The sequence below is a fragment of the Hypanus sabinus genome, chromosome 4 (genome assembly GCF_030144855.1).
Source record: "Hypanus sabinus isolate sHypSab1 chromosome 4, sHypSab1.hap1, whole genome shotgun sequence".
Taxonomy (NCBI): domain Eukaryota; kingdom Metazoa; phylum Chordata; class Chondrichthyes; order Myliobatiformes; family Dasyatidae; genus Hypanus; species Hypanus sabinus.
The window spans coordinates 60,313,227-60,332,923 of NC_082709.1; the positions used below are offsets into that span (position 1 = coordinate 60,313,227).

The 19,697-nt window shown below is 42.1% G+C and overlaps 1 protein-coding gene across 1 annotated transcript in view; it reads left to right on the forward strand.

Annotated features, from left to right (window-relative positions):
- The window catches only part of itgb2 (integrin, beta 2), a 93,050-nt gene that overhangs the window by 53,441 nt on the left and 19,912 nt on the right, over nt 1-19,697 (forward strand). The window contains exons 10-12 of the mRNA XM_059967203.1: nt 4,157-4,298; nt 5,099-5,285; nt 11,770-12,002. Of these exons, the coding sequence (XP_059823186.1) occupies nt 4,157-4,298; nt 5,099-5,285; nt 11,770-12,002 (562 nt within the window). The remainder of the gene's footprint in view (nt 1-4,156; nt 4,299-5,098; nt 5,286-11,769; nt 12,003-19,697) is intronic.

Below are 19,697 nucleotides of genomic sequence, written 5' to 3' on the forward strand. Positions count from 1 at the left end.
ATGATCACTACCTCCTATGGGTTCCTCCACCTTATCAAATCTGGTTCATTACACAACACCCAGTCCAGTAGTACCTTTCCCCTAGGAGGTTCAACCACAAATTGCTCTAAAAAGCCATCTTGTAGGCATTCTTCAAATTCCTTATCTTGCAATCAGGTGCCAACCTGATTTTCCCAATCTACCTGTATATCAAAATCCCCCTTGACTATTGTAACATTGCCCTTTTTACATGCATTGTCTATCTCCCATTGTAATATGTATCCCACATATTGGCTATTATTCAAAGGCCTGTTTCTAAATCCCATCATGGTCTTTTTACCTTTGCAGTTTCTCAACTTTACCCACAAAGATTCACAATCTTTTGATCCTGCCGTCTCTTTATAAAGATTTGATTTCATTGTTTACCAAGAGTCACCCCGTCCCCTCTGTCTACCTGCCTATCCTTTTGATACAACGTCTATCTTTAGATGTTCAGCTCCCAACTATCAGCTTTTTTCAGGTATGAGTCAGTGATGCCAACAATTTCTATCTGCCAATCCCTAACAGCACAACAAGACCATCCACCTTATTCTGTATACTGTGTGTATTCAAATATAGCACCTGCCATCCTGTATTCATAACCCTTTTCGATTTTGTTCCCAGGTTACTCTTTGACTCATCCCACTGACTGCAAGTTTGCCCTATTATCTACCTATCTTTCCTCACAGTCTCACCACACACTGCATCTACTTGTACACCAACTGCTCCACCCTCTGTTCTCCTTTCTGACTCCTATGCCCCTATCAAATTTGTTTAAACCCTACCCAACAGCTCTAGCAAACCTGCCCACAGGGATACTGGTCCCCCTTGTATTCAGGTGTAGCCTGTCCTTTTTCTACAGGTCATCGCCTTCTCCAGAAGAGATCCCAGGAATTCAGCAATCTGAAACCCTGCCGCCTACACCAATTCCTCAGTCACACATTCATTTGCCAAATTATCCTTTTCTTACCCTCTCTGGCACGTGGCATGTTCAGCACACCTTTGTGGGCCGTAGGGCCTGTAGTGTGCTGTAGGTTTTCTCTATGTTTCAGTGTCCTTGCTTCTTCTTGGTAGGTCATCCCCCCAAAGCTGTATGCATATTATTGAGGGGAATGTCCACAGGGATACTCTGCACTGGCTGCCTACCCCCTTTTCCTCTCCTGTCTCCTGCAATCCAGGGGTGACTATCTCCCTGTAGCTCTTACTGTCACCTCCTCATTCTCCTGTAGGAGCCAAAGGTCATTGGGCAGCAACTCAAGTTCTTTAACATGGTGTCTGGGGAGCTGTAGCTCAATGCTCTTCATGTAGGTATAGTTATCAGGGAGACCAAAGGTCTCCCAGAGTTTCCACATCTGACACAGAAGCATACTACTAACTCTAGACCTATTCTCAGTGCCCTAGCTATGTACTAATAGGCAAAGAAAGAGAAAACAATCTAGAAACTTAGAACCTCCACCTGTGCTTGCCCAAGCTTATTGAGCCGGAGCCTCCCACTCTAACCCTGGCCCACTCCAACAATGGCTGCTCTGCCTACGCCTCCCTTCTTTGTTTTTTGGCTCAAATAAAATTCATTCTGAGTTGGACTTGTTCTTTACAAATGGCTCCCACCTTGCAACAATGTCTCTCTCACTCGATACTTCAAATTATGACTTACTCCTGATGAAACTTGTTCCCACCTTGCAACGATGTCTCTCTATAAAATTATAAAATCTGATATGTATGATGTATAATGAAAATATTATAAATAATAATTCATATTTTTCTTCATTGAAGTTGAACTATTACATCCCCCATTTCACTATGTTATCTTGAAGAAGATTACTTGTATTATTACCATTCTTTGCAATGTTAGGAATTTTTTTCTCCCATTATCTCTACTCTTTCATGTTCTCTTTAATTTTCTTGTAATTTTTTCTCCTTTACACTCCTCACACATCAGGGGCTTAGAGAATACCACCCCACCCCCCCCCCCCAATGTGTACAGGTATCTCTATTGTTTCTTAACACTAAATTTTTCCAAGATACCTTTTCTCTTCAGCACTGCAACATTATCTTTACTCAGCATCCAATCCGCTCCTTTTCTGAACACTTTGAAGCGGGAATATTTTTATTATTCAGTCCTCCCCTATTACTTACTGTGCCTCTGTCTGTCAAAACATCACAATCCCATGTTCTATGTTAAACCTTTTTACATCCTTCTTAGACCTTCATGAGGCTTTGTACAGCATTGGTCAGACCACATTTGGAGTACTGTGAGCAGTTTTGGCCCCCTTATCTAAGTAAGTATTGGAGTGGGTGCAGAGACAGTTCACAACAATGATCTTGGGAATGAAGGGTAATGTATGAAGAACTTGTGATGGCTCTGGGCCTGTACACACTGTAGTTTAGAATAATGAGAGGTGATCTCAATGAAACCTATTGAATATTGAAAGGCCTGGATAGAGCGGGCATGGAGAGGATGTTTCTAAAAATAGGAGAATCTAGGACCAGAGGGCACAGTCTCAGAATAGAAGGACCATAAAACTTTGGAGCAGAATTAGGCCATTTGGTCCATTGAATCTGCATTGCCATTTGATCATGACTAATTTATTATCCCTCTCAACATAATTTTCCTGCCTTCTCACATAGCCTTTGGTGCTCTTAACCTACCAATCTCCATTTTAAATATATCCAATGACTTGCTCTGCAGCAGTCTATGGCAATACATTTCACAGATTTACCACCCTCTGTCTAAAGTTCCTACTCATCCCTGTTCTAAATGGATGTCCCTCTAATGTGAGGCTGTGCCCTCTTGTCCCAGACTCCCCCTCTATAGGAAACATCCTCTCCTATTTAGGTCTTTCAATATTTGATAGTTTCAATGAGATTCTCCCCCCCGCTTGCTATTTTAAACTTCAGTGAGTACAAACCCAGAGCCATCAAGTGTTCCTTGTACATTAACCCTTTCATTCCTCAAATCATTCTGGTGAACCTCTCTCAATTAATCCAATGCCAGCACATCTTTTCTTTGAAAAGAGGTGCAAAACTGCTCACAATTCTCCAAGTGTGGTCTGACCAATGACTGATAAAACCTCAGCATTACATCCTTGCTTTTATATTCTAGTCCTCTTGAAATGAATACTTACACTGCATTTACCTTCCTTACCACTGTTTCAACCTGCAAACTAACCTTTAGGGAATCTTGCCTGCGAACTCCCAAGTCCCTTTGAACTCCTGATTTCTGAATTTCCTCTCCATTTAGAAAATTGGCTATGCTTTTATTACTTCCACAAAAAAGTGTGACCATTATACTTCCCCACACTTTATTCCATCTGCAGCTTCTTTTCTCATTCTCCTAATCTGTCTAAGTCCTTCTGCATACATGTTGTTTCTGAGTGGCCTAATTCTGATTCTGTGCCTTATGGTCTTCTCGTACTCCCTATTAGCCTGATCATATGAAAACCTCACTACTTTTGGTGCTCTCCATCTTCCCTAATCCTTTGTGTAACCACCTCCAATACTTTCATATAACCATCAAACAATTACAGCATGGAAACAGGCCATCTCGGCCCTTCTAGTCCGTGCCGAACGCTTACTCTCACCTAGTCCCACCGACCTGCACTCAGCCCATAACCCTCCATTCCTTTCCTGTCCATATACCTATCCAATTTTTTTCAGTGTTTTTCTGCCCCTCCTCACTGCTTCCTCCAGTACCCCAATCCTTCCATTGTCCCAGTGAGGACACTGGCCCTGGCTCCAATGAGGTACGGTCCCTCTAGTGCACAAGTGTTGCCTCCCAGAATTAACTCTGATGCTTCTGGAATCTGCACCCCTTCCCCCTGCATCACCCCGGCAGCCACACATTTCATTCTTTTTCAGAGGTTGCATCTGGTTTTCTACCCACATACGTTACCAATGTCCCCTGTAAATACTGCCTCACTCTCTTTCCCCCAAAAATGTTTATTCATTTTTATATTTTCTTAGCTACCCTAGTTATAACATTTATTTTAATGATAAATTATTATTTTCTTATTAATAAACACAGATTTTTTTCAAAGTATAGAACAGGGCCTTCCTATTGCTTCATCTAACTAGCTTGCTCTTTTCCACTTGGTAGAAGGCAATATTCATTGCTTAATAATCAGTGTGTATTTTCCAGAATCTTTCTTCTAAGGTGATAATAAAGCACAACAACTTGCCAGATGGGGTCCGGATTTCTTACAGATCACTCTGCAATGGTGAAAGAACAGAAAGTGAAAAGGAAGGAGTCTGTTCAAATGTGAAGATTAATCAGGAGGCAAGTTGGGACTGAGATCTCATTGTTGGAAATACCTAGAGAAATTCCAAAAATTGGATTCAATATGGCTAAGAATTCAATATTGTAGGAAAAGGGGGAGTATTAATCCACGTGAGGAGCTCATATATTGTGTACAGTGAGCCCCTCCCAATTCAGGAAGCCTGTCATGTATATCCTTTGAAATCATTAATCTTGCAAAACCAGTCGCCAGATGTGCTGAACAGCTCTGCAATCTAGTAATCAGAATTTTAGAGACCATTATATAATTCATCACTGTAAAAGAACATAGACATTAAAAGCCTAAAAATATCACCTAGATATCCAAAGTAAGAAGCAACATTGAAGTAAATAGAATAATTTCAGTTTGCTATGTATAAAATAAATTGCATAGCTAATGAAAATGCACAATAGTTCAAGGGAGAAATAGGACATATTAATTATTTAATTGAGACCTGTTGGGATTGCAAAGGCACTGTTCCCTAAGTATGAACTACAGGAAAAATGGAAAAATATGGATGGAATGTATTTGCTATACCTAACTTCTAATGTTGGAGGAACTCAGCAGATTGGGCAGCATCAGTGGAAACAAACAGTCAATGTGTTGGCCGAGACCCTTCGTCAGGACTGGAGAAGTCCTGCTCTTTAGTCCTGACGTAGGCTCTCGGCCCGAAACGTTGACTGCTCGTTTCCACGGAAACTACCCAACCTGCTGAGTTCCTCCAGCATGTTGTTGCTTTGACCCCAACATCTGCAGTGTACTTTGTGTTAACTTCTAATGTTTATGTATTTCACCTTCCTAGATAGATTTTGAAATCACAATAACCGCAGAGAAGTGCCTATCAGAAGAACAATTAATTGAGATCAAACCCTTGGGCTTCACTGAGAAATTAGACATTCATTTGAAGACAGAATGTGACTGCAAATGTGATGATCAGCCCGAAGTTTCTATATACTGCAACAACAAAGGTCATGTTAAGTGTGGTGTATGCAGGTACAAAAATTCTTTTGAAATTCCTTTATCTTTCTTGTCAATATAACTGTTTAACAAAGCTTTTAGTTACTTTCCTTAAAGGTGGCTTAGTGCCAAGTTTTGTTTGCTAGTCCTGTGCACCTTTTTACTTTACTAAAGTTGCTATACAGATATACATATTTGTTGCTGACTGGAGATAGATCAAGTGTCTTACCTTATGAAGTTCCTTTTTGTTTGAAAATTTAATTTTGTTCTCAGTTTGATTGCTTCTCTGAAGTTCATTCAAAATTATAATTGCTCAGAAATCCAATCTAGGAAAACAGTGCTATATAACAACTGTAGAATCAAGTCCATTGATTGCTTCCACAATATGGTAAAGTATTAATTTTTAGCTATTTGCTTTTTCACATCTTCCTTCTTCTCCCTCCTTCACAGAGTGCATTAACATCAAGCACAGTTGCTTTGACTATTTTGTTCCTTTATTCCTTAATTTTAGAACTCCTCAGCCTCCTATAAACTAAACAGTTCAAACTGTAAGCATTCTTAGAAAGACCTTTGATAAGATCCCACATAGGAAGTTGGTCAAGAAGGTTCAGTCGCATGGCATTCAGGATAAGGAAGTCAATTGGATTACAAATTGGCTTCACGGGAGAAACCAGTGCAGTAGATGCTGGCCTCTCTGGCTAGAGACCTGTGACTACTGGTGTGCCGCAGGAATTGATGCTGGGTCCATTGTTTGGCATCTGTATCAATGACCTAGATGATGTTGTAGTAAACTCAATTAGCAAACTTGCAGCTGACACAAGATTGGAGGTAGCAAGAAAGCTTGCGGTAGGATCTGAACCAGCTAGGAAAATGGATAAAAATGGCAGATGGAATTTAATACAGACAAGTGTGAGGTGTTGCTCCATGGGAGGACAAACCAGAACAGAACTTACATGGTGAGCAGTAGGGGACTGAGGAGTGTGGTAGAACAGAGGGATCTGGGAATACTATCCATAATTTCTTCAAAGTGGCTTCACAGGTAGATAGGGTTGTAACGAAAGCTGTTGACACATTGGCCTTCATAAATCAAAGTATTGAGTTCAGGAATTGGGGTATTATGTTAAAGTTGGAAAAGATGCCGGTGAGGCCTAATTTGGAGTAGTGTGTGCAGTTCTGGTCACGTACCTACAGGAAAGATATCAATAATAATGAAAGAGGGCAGAGAAAATTTGCAATGATGTTGCTAGGACTTGAGCACCTGTGTTTTAGGGAAAGTTTGAAGAGGTTAGGACATTATTCTCTAGAGTGTATGAAAATAAGAGGAGATTTGATGGAGGTATACAAAATTATGAGGAGGATGGTTAAATTTCAACGTTCAGGAGAAATTTGGATAGGAACACATATAGAGGACTGTGGTATCAGAATCAGAACTAGGTTTAGTATCACTGGCATAGATCATAAAATTTGACATTATGTGGTCGCAGTACATTGCAATACATAATAATAGAAACTATAAATTTCAATAAGAAGCATATATAAAAATTAAATTAAATATATAGTGCAAAAGGAGAAGGAAAATAAAAGTGAGGTAGTGCTCATGGATTCATTGTCTATTCAGAAATATAATGGTGGAGGAGAAGAAGCTCTTTATGGAATGTTCTGAGTGTGTGTCTTCAGGCTCCTGTACCACATCCTGAAAAGAGGGCATGTCCTGGGTGACTGGGTGTCCTTAATGAAGAATGCTACCTTTTTGAGACAATAGACAGTAGGTTCAGGAGTAGGCCATTTGGCCCTTCTAGCCAGCACCGCCATTCACTGTGATCATGGCTGATCATACACAGTCAGTACCCCATTCCTGCCCTCTCCCCATATCCCTTGACCCCGCTATCTATAAGAGCTCTATCTAACTCTCTCTTGAATGCATCCAGAGACTTGGCCTCCACTGCCTTCTGGGGCAGAGCATTCCACATATCCACCACTCTCTGGGTGAAAAAGTTTTTCCGCATCTCTGTTCTAAATGGCCTACCCCTTATTCTTAAACTGTGACCTCTAGTTCTGGACTCACCCATCAGCGGGAACATGCTTCCTGCCTCCAGTGTGTCCAATCCCTTAATAATTTTATATGTTTCAATCAGATCCCCTCTCATCCTTCTAAATTCCAGTGTATACAAGCCCAGTCGCTCCAATCTTTCAACATATGACAGTCCTGCCATTCTGGGAATTAACCATGTGAACCTACGCTGCACTCCTTCAATAGCAAGAATGTCCTTCCTCAAATTTGGAGACCAAAACTGCACACAGTACTGCAGGTGTGGTCTCAGCAGGGCCCTGTACAGCTGCAGAAGGACCTCATTACTCCTATACTCAATTCCTCTTGTTATAAAAGCCAGCATGCGGTTAGCTTTCTTCACTGCCTGCTGTACCTGCATGCTTGCTTTCATTGACTGATGTACAAGAACACCTAGACATCGCCTTTTGAATGTGTACTTGATGCTGGGGAGGCTAGTGCCCATGATGGAGCTGCAGGGGGTACAATTTTCTGCAGATTTTTCCAATCCTGTGTAATGTCTGCTCCATACCAGACAGTGATGCAACCAGTTAGAAAGCTCTCCACGGTACATCTGTAGAAATTTGCCAGTGACTGGTGGCATACCCACTCTCCTCAAACTCCTAATGGAATATAGCCACTGTCGTACCTTCTTTGTAATTGCATCAATATGTTGGGCCCAGGACAGAACTCCAGAGATGCTGACACACAGGAACCTGAAACTGCTTACCCATTTCCACTTCTGATCCCTCGATGAGGACAAGGTGTGTGTTACCTTGACTTACCTCTCCTCAAGTTCACAATCAATTCCTTAATATACTGACATTGATGGCAAGGTTGTTCTGTGACACCACTTAACAAGCTGATCTGTCTTGCCCCTGTACACCTCCTTGTCACCATCTGAAATTCTGCCGAAAAATAGTTATGTAGTCAGCAAATTTATAGATAGCATCTGAGCTGTGCCTAACTACACAATTGTCGGTGTAGAAAGAGTAGAACATTGGGCTAAGGATGCATCCTTGAGGAGCCCCAGATCTGATGATCAGTGAGAAGGAGATGTTATTTCCAATCTGTGCAGATTGTGGCCTCCCAGAGAGGAAGCCAAAGACCCATTTGCAGAGTCAAGTACAGAGGCACAGGTTTTGGAGCTTGTTGATTTGACTGAGGGTATGATTGCGTTGAACACTTCAATAAATAGCAGCCTGATGTAGTTATTACTACTATCCAGGTGATCCAAAGCCGATTGGAGAGCCAGTGAGATTGCATCTGCAGAAAACCTATAGTGGCGATGGGCAAATTGCAGCGGCTCCTTGTCCTTGCTGAGGCAGGAGTTGATTCTATCCATGACCAATCTCTCAAAGCACTTCATTGCAGTAGATGTGAGTGCCACTGGGCAATATTCGTTGATGCAGTTCACCTTGCTCTTCTCAGGCGCTGGTTTGATTGTTGTCCTTTTGAAGTAGGTGGAACCTCCAATTGCAGCAGTGAGAGATTGGAGATGGTCCAGGTGCGAGTCAATAGGACTAAGCAGATTAATAGTTTGGCACGAACAAAATGAACCAAAATGTCTATTTCTGGTTGTAGTGCTCCATGACTCTATGACAATATGACTCATGGTCATCAGTTCACTCTTTGATTCTACATCTTTCAATCCAACATCTGGACACTTAAGTATTTTTTAAAAATAACAAGAAATTGAAGTGAATCATTTATGTGACCCTGTGATCCATTGCTATTTCAACTTTTTATTGCCTTGTGTGGTAGTGTATTGTTGCTGCTCTGACTGGTCTCGGTTAGAAAAAGATCATGTCTGAAATGCAAACGTGCAGAAAGGTACACCACGGACTGTATTCAGCATGTTGGTAATGCCAGGTGTTGTATAGCAAGACTATCAGTAAGGACCTATATTTTCCCAATTAACAAAGGATGCAAAATACAGATTTCACACAAGCCCTTGGAACCATTGACTAGAGGTAGGAACTGCTCGGGATTATGTTGGGTGTATCTGGAGGAGATGTGAGTAGAGGAAAATGAATGAGAGCAAAATGTGGAGATGATTGAGGAAAAGAGCGAGAGAATATTGAAACTCTCACCTCTGAAAGTGAGACCTCAGAAGTGCTAGAAATATGCAATAGAGAATGCTGTCTGTAGTTGGGAAACATCAATCTCTCTTGAGGAATATACAGTGCCTATAAAAAGTATTCAACCCCCTCCCTTGGAAGTTTTCATGTTTTATTGTTTTACAACATTGAATCACAGTGGATTTAATCTGGCTTTTTTGACACTGATCAACAGAAAAAGACTCTTTCATGTCAAAGTGAAAACAGATCTGTACAAAGTGATCTGAATTAATTACAAATATGAAACACAAAATAATTGATCGCATAAGTATTCACCCCTTGTAATATGACACACCAAATCATCACTGGTGCAGCTAAATGGTTTTAGAAGTCACATAACTAGCTAAATGGAGATCTGTTTTTGGAGACCTGTGTGCAGTCAAGGTGTTTAATTTGATTGTAGTAAAAATACAGCTGTATCAGGAGGATCCAACTGTTGGTGAGTCTGTATCCTGGCAAAAACTAAACCATGAAGACAATTCCATGAAAAGCTTATTGAAAAGCACAAGTCAGGAGATGGATACAAGAAAATTTCTAAGTCACTGAATATCCTTTGGAGTACAGTTAAGTCAATCATCAAGAAATGGAAAGAATATATGCAGGAAATATGTTCCAGATGCTGGGAGAGTCCAGTACCAGAGGGCATGGTTTGAGAATAAGGGGTAGGTCATTTAGGACAGAGTTAAAGAAAAATTTCTTCTCCCAGAGAGTTGTGGGGGTCTGGAATGCACTGCCTCGGAAGGTAGTGGAGGCCAATTCTCTGGATGCTTTCAAGAAGGAGTTAGATAGGTATCTTATGGATAGGGGAATCAAGGGATATGGGGACAAGGCAGGAACCGGGTATTGATAGTAGATGATCAGCCATGATCTCAGAATGGCGGTGCAGGCTCGAAGGACCAAATGGTCTACTTCTGCACCTATTGTCTATTGTCTAATATGGCACAGCTGCAAATTTGCCTAGAGCAGACTGTCCTCAAAAACTGAGTGACTTTTCAAGGAAGGGACTAGTGAGGGAGGCAACCAAGAGATCTGTGCCAATTCTGGAAGAGTTAAAAGCTTCAGTGGCTGAGACAGGAGAGCCTGTGCAAAGAACAACTGTTGCCTGGGTGCTTCACACAGTTTTATGGGTGTGTGGCAAAGAGAAGGCCGCTGTTTAAAAAAAACTCATATGAAATCTTGGCTAGAGTTTGCCAGAAGGCATATGGGAGACTCTGAAGTCATCTGTAAGAAGGTTCTATGGTCTGATGAGACCAAAATTGAGCTTTTTGGCCTTCAGACTAAATGCTATGTTTGACATAAACCAAACACCGCATATCATCAAAAACACACCATCCCTACCATGAAGCATGGTGGTGGCTGCCTCATGCTGTAGGGGATGCTTCACAACAAAGTTAATGTCCTGGAGTGGTCAAGTCAGAGTCCAGACCTCAATCCAATTGAGAATTTGTGGCTAGACTTGAAAAGGGGTGTTCACTCATGATCCCCATGCAGTCTGACAGAGCCTGGGCAGTTTTGTAAAGCAAAATGGGGAAAATTTGCAGTGTCCAGATGTGCAAAGCTGATAGAGACCTATCCACATGGACTTAAAGCTGTAATTGCTGCCAAAGGTGCATCTACTAAATACTGGCTTGAAGGGGGTGAATACTTATGCAATCAATTATTTTGTGTTTTATATTTGTAATTAATTTGTTCACTCTGTAGAGATCTGTTTTCACCTTGACATGAAAGAGTCTTTTTCTGTTGATCAATGTCAAAAAAAGCCAGATTAAATCCACTGTGATTCAATGTTGTAAAACAATAAAACATGATACATGAAATCTTCTGGTGGGGGGGGGGGGTGAATACTTTCGATAGGCACTGTATTTCAAGGGGAAAATCTGATTTAAAATTGTGCGTTGGTGTGACCTTGCATCAGAAAGGGAAGTTCCAGTATAAACAAGGAAGTCCAGTTACTGAAATCATTAAAATCTATGTGAAGTGCCGATTCATGTTTCTCTCTCCCAAATCTTTGAGTATATCTGGCTTTTCTGTTTTAATATAGCATTGGTCATTAGATTTGCATTTAAAATGTTGCATTGATGTATTTTGGGGGAATGAGAAAGGGAACTCTTTGGACAAAATTCAGAATACTTTTTGCCCGAAGTAGAGAGCTTGAAAATAAGTCAGGCTGCATTTACATTGTGAATTGTCATCTTGTTGGATCTTCTCGAGTAGTGGATTACTTTTGAAATCCACTCATTGGTGGTGTAGGCAGTGAACAGAGTTGGACACTGGTTGGCTTTTACTGTTTATTTTTTATTACTCTACATGCTAATGTGACCAGAAGAGCTGAGTTTGTTATTTCTCTTGCTAGCTGTCTTTCGGGTTGGACTGGCAAGTCTTGCGAATGTGACGCTGGTAAGCGCTCCACTCAAGAACTGGACGCAGCCTGTCGTAAAGATAACACATCATCCACCTGCAGCAACCAGGGAGACTGTTTCTGTGGTGTATGCACTTGCCATACTTATCCCAACAAAAAAGTTTATGGCAAGTACTGCGAATGTGATGACCAGAACTGTGAGCGAAATTTGGGTAAAATGTGTGCAGGTGAGTATTTCTACTTTAACATGCTTAATTTAATTATACACTCAGTGGACACTCTATTGGGTATACTTGTACACCTGTTGTTTGTTAATGCAAGAATCTAAACAGCCAGTCATGTGGCAGCAACTCAATGCATAAAAGCATGCAGACATGGTCAAGAGGTTCAGTTGTTGATCAGCCCAAACATCAGAATGGGGAGAATTGTGAACTAAGTGACTTTGACCATGCAATTATAGTTGGTACCACACAGGTTAGTTTAAGTATCTCAGTAAGCGCTGTTCTTCTGTGATTTTCACACAACAATCTGTCTAGTTTATAGAGAATGGTAAGAAAAAAAATACAGTGATTGGCAAAACAGCCTTGCTAATGGGAGAGGTCAGAGGAGAATGGCCAGACTGGTTCAAGCTGACAGGAATGTGGTTGTAACTCAAATAACCATGCATTACAACAGTGGTGTGCAGAAGAGTGTCTCAGAATGCACAGCACATTGAACCTTGAAGTGGATGGGCTACAGCAATGGAAGACCATGAACATACATTAGGTGGCTACTTCATTGGGTACAGGAGGTACCTAATAAAGTGGCCACAGAGTGTAGAATCTTCCTTGTATGGAATTGTCCTTTATGTTTGTAACTTAACTGTCAAAGAAAACCTGTATGATTCTCTGTGATTGCTAATTCAGAATATTACAAAACTATTACATTTACAAAAGTCATAATGTCTGGCATGCAGTTTGCATCCCAGCTGAATGGGAGTGATGCCGTGTTTGGCTGATGGGATATGATGGGACAGTTCTGGAAAACAAATTTTGCCTTGACCATCAATAAACTGCTCATTTGATTGAATTGCTTCCTCTGGCTGGTGTTTCCTGACTACAGTTTATCTTAGAACTAAAAGAGGTGCTGAGTGGCTTTATCTGTGGTCTTATTTTAAACAATAGATATAAAACACATACAAAGAATGATATGGATAGATGGATGAGGGCCTCTGTTAGTCAGAGTTGACCATGGATATTGCATCCTGGCTACCTAGATACACAAGCCTGGGCAGTACGACATTGAGAGCAAGCCGTTGCCCGTGTAGCAAGCTCCCCCTCTCCACACATCTGATGAACCCAAAGGAATGGCAGAGACCGATACAGTTTGGTACCAGCAGCATTGAACTCGACGTAGGACTGCCTTAGGGACACCAGCTCCAGACTTTACCCTCGGGGTTTACTCCCAAAGCCTTCCCCATGAGGGAGTATACAGATAGCCACAAAGCAGTGGAGGTTTGAAATCAAAGCTTTCCTTCTCGAGGTGAGCTGCCAACCATGGTTATCAAGCCTCATCTGCCTGAAATGTACCAGTAACCTGTCTTTGCCCCTTCACCTGTCAATAGAAATGGTTCCGCTGGGCTTAGTAGCTAAACCACATGTGAAGTTCAGGAACTGGACTTAGTTGTCAGAGTCTAGTTGAGGCACACGCCATTGGGACCATTTAATAGCTAGCAGGAGCTTGTTCCTATTACCACTCCCAGCTATAACAGCCTTAAGGAATAAAGAATGATAGCAGTCAGTTAAAATCAATAGGGAGAAAAATAATAGAACTCCTACCAATGGAAAAAGTAGAAAACTATCTAGAAATAGGTGGTGGAATGGTGGTGCAGTCAATAGTTGCTGTCTCACTGCTGCAGTGACACAGGTTCAATCCTGATAAATAGTTCTGTCTGGAGTTTGCACGTTCTTCCCTTGACCCTGTCAGTTTCTTTCAGGTGCTCCAGTTTCAGGATCAGAATCAGAATTAGGGTTAATATCACCATAATATGTTGTAAAATTTGTTAACTTTGTTCCAGCAGTACAATGCAATACATGATAAATAAAAAAATCTAATTACAGTAATATATCTATATATATATATATTTATCCAATAATTAAATTAAAACAAGTAATAGACAATCGACAATAAGTGCAGGAGTAGGCCATTTGGCCCTTCGAGCCAGCATCGCCATTCAATATGATCATAGCTGATCATCCACAATCAGTACCCCATTCCTGCCTTCTCCCCATATCCCTTGACTCCGGTATCTTTGAGAGCTCTATCTAACTCTTTCTTGAAAGCTTCAGAGAATTGGCTTCCACTGCCTTCTGAGGCAGAGCATTCCATAGATCCACAACTCTCTGGGTGAAAAAGTTTTTCCTCAACTCAGTTCTAAATGGCTTACCCCTTATTCCTAAACTGTGGCCTCTGGTTTTGGACTCCCCCAACATTGGGAACATGGTTCCTGCCTCTAGCATGTCCAATCCCTTAATAAACTTATATGTTTCAATCAGATCCCCTTTCATCCTTCTAAGTTCCAGTGTATACAAGCTCAGTCGCTCTAATCTTTCAACATAGGACAGTCCCGCCATCCTGGGAATTAACCTCGTGAACCTACGCTTCATTCCCTCAATAGCAAGAATGTCCTTTCTCAAATTTGGAGACCAAAACTGAACACAATACTGTTATGGTTGGGTCTGAAGTCCATGTTCCGGTTCTTGATCCGGTCTGCGGATTCCAGGTCCTTCGACTGCCCCTTGTTTCGCCTGGAACTCAAATAGTCACACCTGAGGATCATCTTAGCTTGGTTGGGCCAAGGAGGCGCACCTGATCACTATTGGTTGGCTGTGAATATAAGGGGCTCTGGGAGTGAGTATAGTTTGGGGGTCGTCCTGTCTGTCCCGGCTTGGAGTACCACCATTAATGATGAGTTCTGTGAGTGAGCTATGAACTGGGCTGCACTGTAGCCCGCCCGAGTCTTCCGGCCTCAGTGAGTCTTGAAGTCACCCTGGACCGAGCTCCCTTCCTATTCCTTGCCTCCATCGGGTAAGCCAGGCTGGATTGCCGTTGCCCGGCAGGGGACTCTGCCCCTTCCTATCCCTCTGTGCCCTGCCTGGGAGGTCCGGGTCCTACCCGGGGTTCTGCGACCCACCAAGGGGGCTATCCTCCCAGCATTCCTAGTCCCAAGAACCCATCCTCGCCAAACCTCTAGACCCCAGCCTCCAGCCAAGCCTCAAGACCTCAGCCTCAAGCAAGCCTCAAGCCAAGCGTCGAGACCACTCTGAACCCCAGGATCCTCTCTGAACACCACTGTCTCTACACCTTGTCCTATTCTTTAGCTTGTCCTGTCCTGCCCCCAGTACTGCAGTGCCTGCGTCTTGCATTTGGGTCCAGTCTCACATCCCCTTATGACAAATTCTCCAGGTGTGGTCTCACCAGGGCCCTGTACAACTGCAGAAGGACCTCTTTGCTCCTATACTCAACTCCCCTTGTTATGAAGGCCATTAGCTTTCTTCACTGCTTGCTGTACCTGCATGCTTGCTTTCAGTGACGATGAACAAGAACACCTAGATCTCGTTGTACTTCCCCTTTTACTAACTTGACACCATTCAGATAGTAAGCTGCCTTCCTGTTCTTGCCACCAAAGTGGATAACCTCATATTTATCCACATTAAACTGCATCTGCCATGCATCTGCCCACTCACCCAACCTGTCCAAGTCACCCTGCATTCTCCTAACATCCTCCTCATATTTCACACTGCCACCTAGCTTTGTGTCATCTGAAAATTTGCTAATGTTACTTTTAATCCCTACATCTAAATCATTAATGTATATTGTAAATAGCTGCGGTCCCAGCACCGAGCCTTGCGGTACCCCACTAGTCACTGCCTGCCATTCTAAAAAGGACCCATTAATCACTACTCTTTGTTTCCTGTCTGCAAACCAATTTTCTATCCATGTTAGTACCCTACCCCCAAATACCATGTGCTCTAATTTTGCCCACTAATCTTCTATGTGGGACCTTATCAAAGGCTTTCTGAAAGTCCAGATACACTACATCCACTGGCTCTCCCTTGTCCATTTTCATTGCTACATCCTCAAAAAATTCCAGAAAATTAGTCAAGCATGATTTCCCCTTCGTAAATCCATGCTGACTTGGACCGATCCTGTTACTGCTATCCAAATGTGTCGCTATTTCATCTTTTATAATTGACTCTTGCATCTTCCTGATGTCAGGCTAACTGGTCTGTAATTCCCTGTTTTCTCTCTCCCTCCTTTCTTAAAAAGTGGGATAACATTAGCTACCCTCCAATTCTCAGGAACTGATCCTGAATCTATAGAACACTGGAAAATGATTACCAATGTGTCCACGATTTCTAGAGCCACCTCCTTAAGTACCCTGGGATGCAGACCATCAGGCCCTGGGGATTTATCAGCCTTCAGTCCCATCAATCTACCCAACACCATTTTCTACTTGATGTGAATTTCCTTCAGTACCTCCGTTACCTTAGGTCCTCTGGCCACTATTACATCTGGGAGATTGTCTGTGTCTTCCGTAGTGAAGTAGTGCAAAACTCAATTTTTTTTTAAAAAGCTGTGAGCTAGTGTTCATGGGTTCAATGTACATTTAGGAAATGCATGCAAGAGGGGAAGAAGCTGTTCCTGAATTGCTGAGTGTGTGCCTTCAGGCTTCTATACCTCCTTCCTGATGGAAACAGTGAGAAAAGAGCATGTCCTGGATGGTGGGGATCGTTAAAAATCAATGCCACTTTTCTGAAGCACTGCTTTGTCGAAGATGTCTTGGATACTATGGAGGCTAGTACCCATGATGAAGCTAGCTAATTTTACAAGTTTCTGCGAACTTACTTCAATCTTGTACAGTAGCCCCCTCCCCACCAACCTGGACAGTGTTGTGACCAGTCAGAATGCTCTCCATAGTACATCTGTAAAAGTTTTTGAGCATTTTAAGTGACAAACCAAGCTGCTGTCTTGCCTTCAATATGTTGGGACCAGGTCAGATCCTCAGAGATGTTGACACCCTGGAACTTGAAATTGCTCACCCTCTCCACTTCTGATCCCTCCATGAGGATTGGTGTGTGTTCCCTCATCCTATCCTTTCTGAACTCTACAATCACCTCTTTGGTCTTACTGATGTTGAGTACAAGGTTGTTATTGCTCAACTAGTTGGCATATCTCATTCCTGTATGCCCTTTCCTCACCATCTGAGATTCTACCAACAATGGTCATGTCTTCAGTAAATTTACAGATAGCATTTGAACTATGCCCAGCTGCACTGCCATGGGTATAGAGAGAGTAAAACAGTGGGCTGAGCACACATCCCTGAGGTGTGCCAGTGTTGATTGTCAGCATAACAAAGATATTATTCCCAATCCACGCAGATTGTGGTTAGGAAGTTGAGGATCCAGTTTCAGAGGGAGATACAGAGGCCCAGGTTCTGTAGCTTTTCAATCAGGACTGTAGTTTCCACCAGCATCCCAAAGATGTATACACTGGTAGGTAAATTGGCCACTGCAGATTGTCCCTGGTGAGTAGGTGAGTGGCAGAATTCAGGAGCAACTGAAGGGACTGTGTGGAGAAGTAATGAAATTATAAATGCAAATAGGTGCTTGATGGTGAGCACAGGTTTGTGGGCTGAAGAGAAAATCTATAAATCAAAAACAATAACACTAATAATAATCACAATAATGATAAATAATTATCTACATACATTTCAAAAGGGAAGGAGGCCTTGCCTGACCACTATCTCTTTGAAGAGGTGATTCAGAATTTACAAAAGGCCATTGATTAGAATTACAAGATAAGTAATGAGTAAGTAAGTCTGGAGAATGCAGACAGTGGATCAATAGAAGTAGAGAGAGCTGACTGCAGAAGAACGGAAGTGACGTTTTACAAGGATCAATTCTGGATCCGCAGCTACTCAATATTTTTTACTGGTTATCCAGTGATCGTGCGGGCGGCACGGTAGCACAGCGATTAGTGCAATTGCTTTACAGCAATCTCTGATAGTGGTTCAATTCCTGCTGCTGCCTGTAAGGAGTTTGTACATTCATGACCAAGGGGGTTTCCTCCAGGTACTCCACTTTCCTCCCATATTCCAAAGACATATGGTTAGAGTTTGTGAGTTGTGGGCATACTATGTTGGTGCTGGAAGCATGGTGACACTTGTAGGCTGCCCCCAGTATAATCTTGAGTTGATGCAGACAACTCATTTCACTGTATGTTCTGATGAACTTGTGACAAATAAAGCTAATCTGTAGATTGAGGCAGAAATCTACCAGCAGTACCACTGTTCTGCAACATTTCATTCATTTTACTTTTCTCATTACTAATTTTAACCGACTGCTCTATTATCCCTTAAATATGTCCTATCTTCATTGTAAAAAAATAAATATCAAGTTAGCAAACTCTGTGTAATCAAAAACATAATTTAAATTTTGCAAGTGACACCAAATTGAAGGGATACTTATTACTGCTAACAACATTAACAAATTAAAAATAAGATAAGATTGCAAGATAAATTTCAGCGGAGAGATGTGACAAGGAAAATAAAGAAGTGGCGTGTTACCAGAGAAACAAGTAATTATGTGAGCTCCACATGCGAGATCTATGCGACGCCCAAAACGCCAAGGTTGATTTCCTCCATCTTTCTGGTAGCAGCGTACATTCCACCTCAGGCCAACATCAGGCAGATACTGGAGGAGCTCAGCTCCATAATCAGCAGGCATGAAACAATGCACCCTGATGCCTTCCCTATCGTTTTGGTGGATTTCTACCAGGCCAGTTTGAAGAAGTCTCTGAACATCTACCACCTACATTTCATCTGTGGAACCAGAGGAGCAACACACGTGACCACCATCAAGATCACTTACTGGACCATCCCAGCCCACACTTTGGAAAGTTCAATCACCTGGCTGTACTTCTACTCCCAGTGTATAGACAGAAACTAAAGCCAGCTGTACTAGTGGTGAGGACCAAGAAGATATGGTCAAGGAAGGTGGAGGAGTGCTTAAAGGACAGCTTCGAAACTGTGGACTGGACAATATTCAGGAATTCATCTTTGAAGCTGAACAAATTTGCCACGTTTGCACCAATTTCCTCAAGACCTGTTTAAATGAATGTACGCCTTCAAGAACATACAGGACATACACAAACCAAAAGCAATGGATGAACCAGGAGATTTGTAGTCCGTTGAAAGCTAGATCTGTGGCATTCAAGACTGGCGATCCAAAACTATACAAGAAATCCAGGAGTGACCTACAGAAGGCTATTTTAAGTTATAAAAAAAAACTATTTTGATTGAGGTTAGAGATGTAATCAGATGCCATGTCAGCTCTGGTAGGGGTTTGCAGGACATTACTTCTGACAAACCTAAAATCATGAATGGCTGTGATATTTCACTTCCAGATGAGCTCAATGCCTTTAATGCACACTTTGAAACAGAGAATAAAGCTACATCTGTATGAACCCCTGGTTACCCTGAAATCTCTGTCTTGGAAGCTGATATCAGAACATCTCTCAAGAGTGTGAACTCTTGCAAGACATTAGGCCCTGATTGTGTATCTGGTGGGGCTCTGAAAAACTGTGCCAAACAACGAGCAAGAGTGTTCAAGGACATCTTTAATCTCTCACTGCTGCAGTCGGAGATTTGGAGGGCAGCAATCATACCAGTACCCAAGAAGAGCAGTAAGCTCAGTTCTAATCAACAAGCTCCAAAACCTGGACCTCTGTATTCCCCTCTGCAACTGGATTCTCCTCACCAGGAGATGTGGATCGGAAATAACACTTCCTCCTTGCTGACAGTCAACACTGGTGTACCTCGAAGCCTGCTCTACTCTACACCCACGAATGTGTGCTTAGGCACAGCTCAGATGCCATCTAGA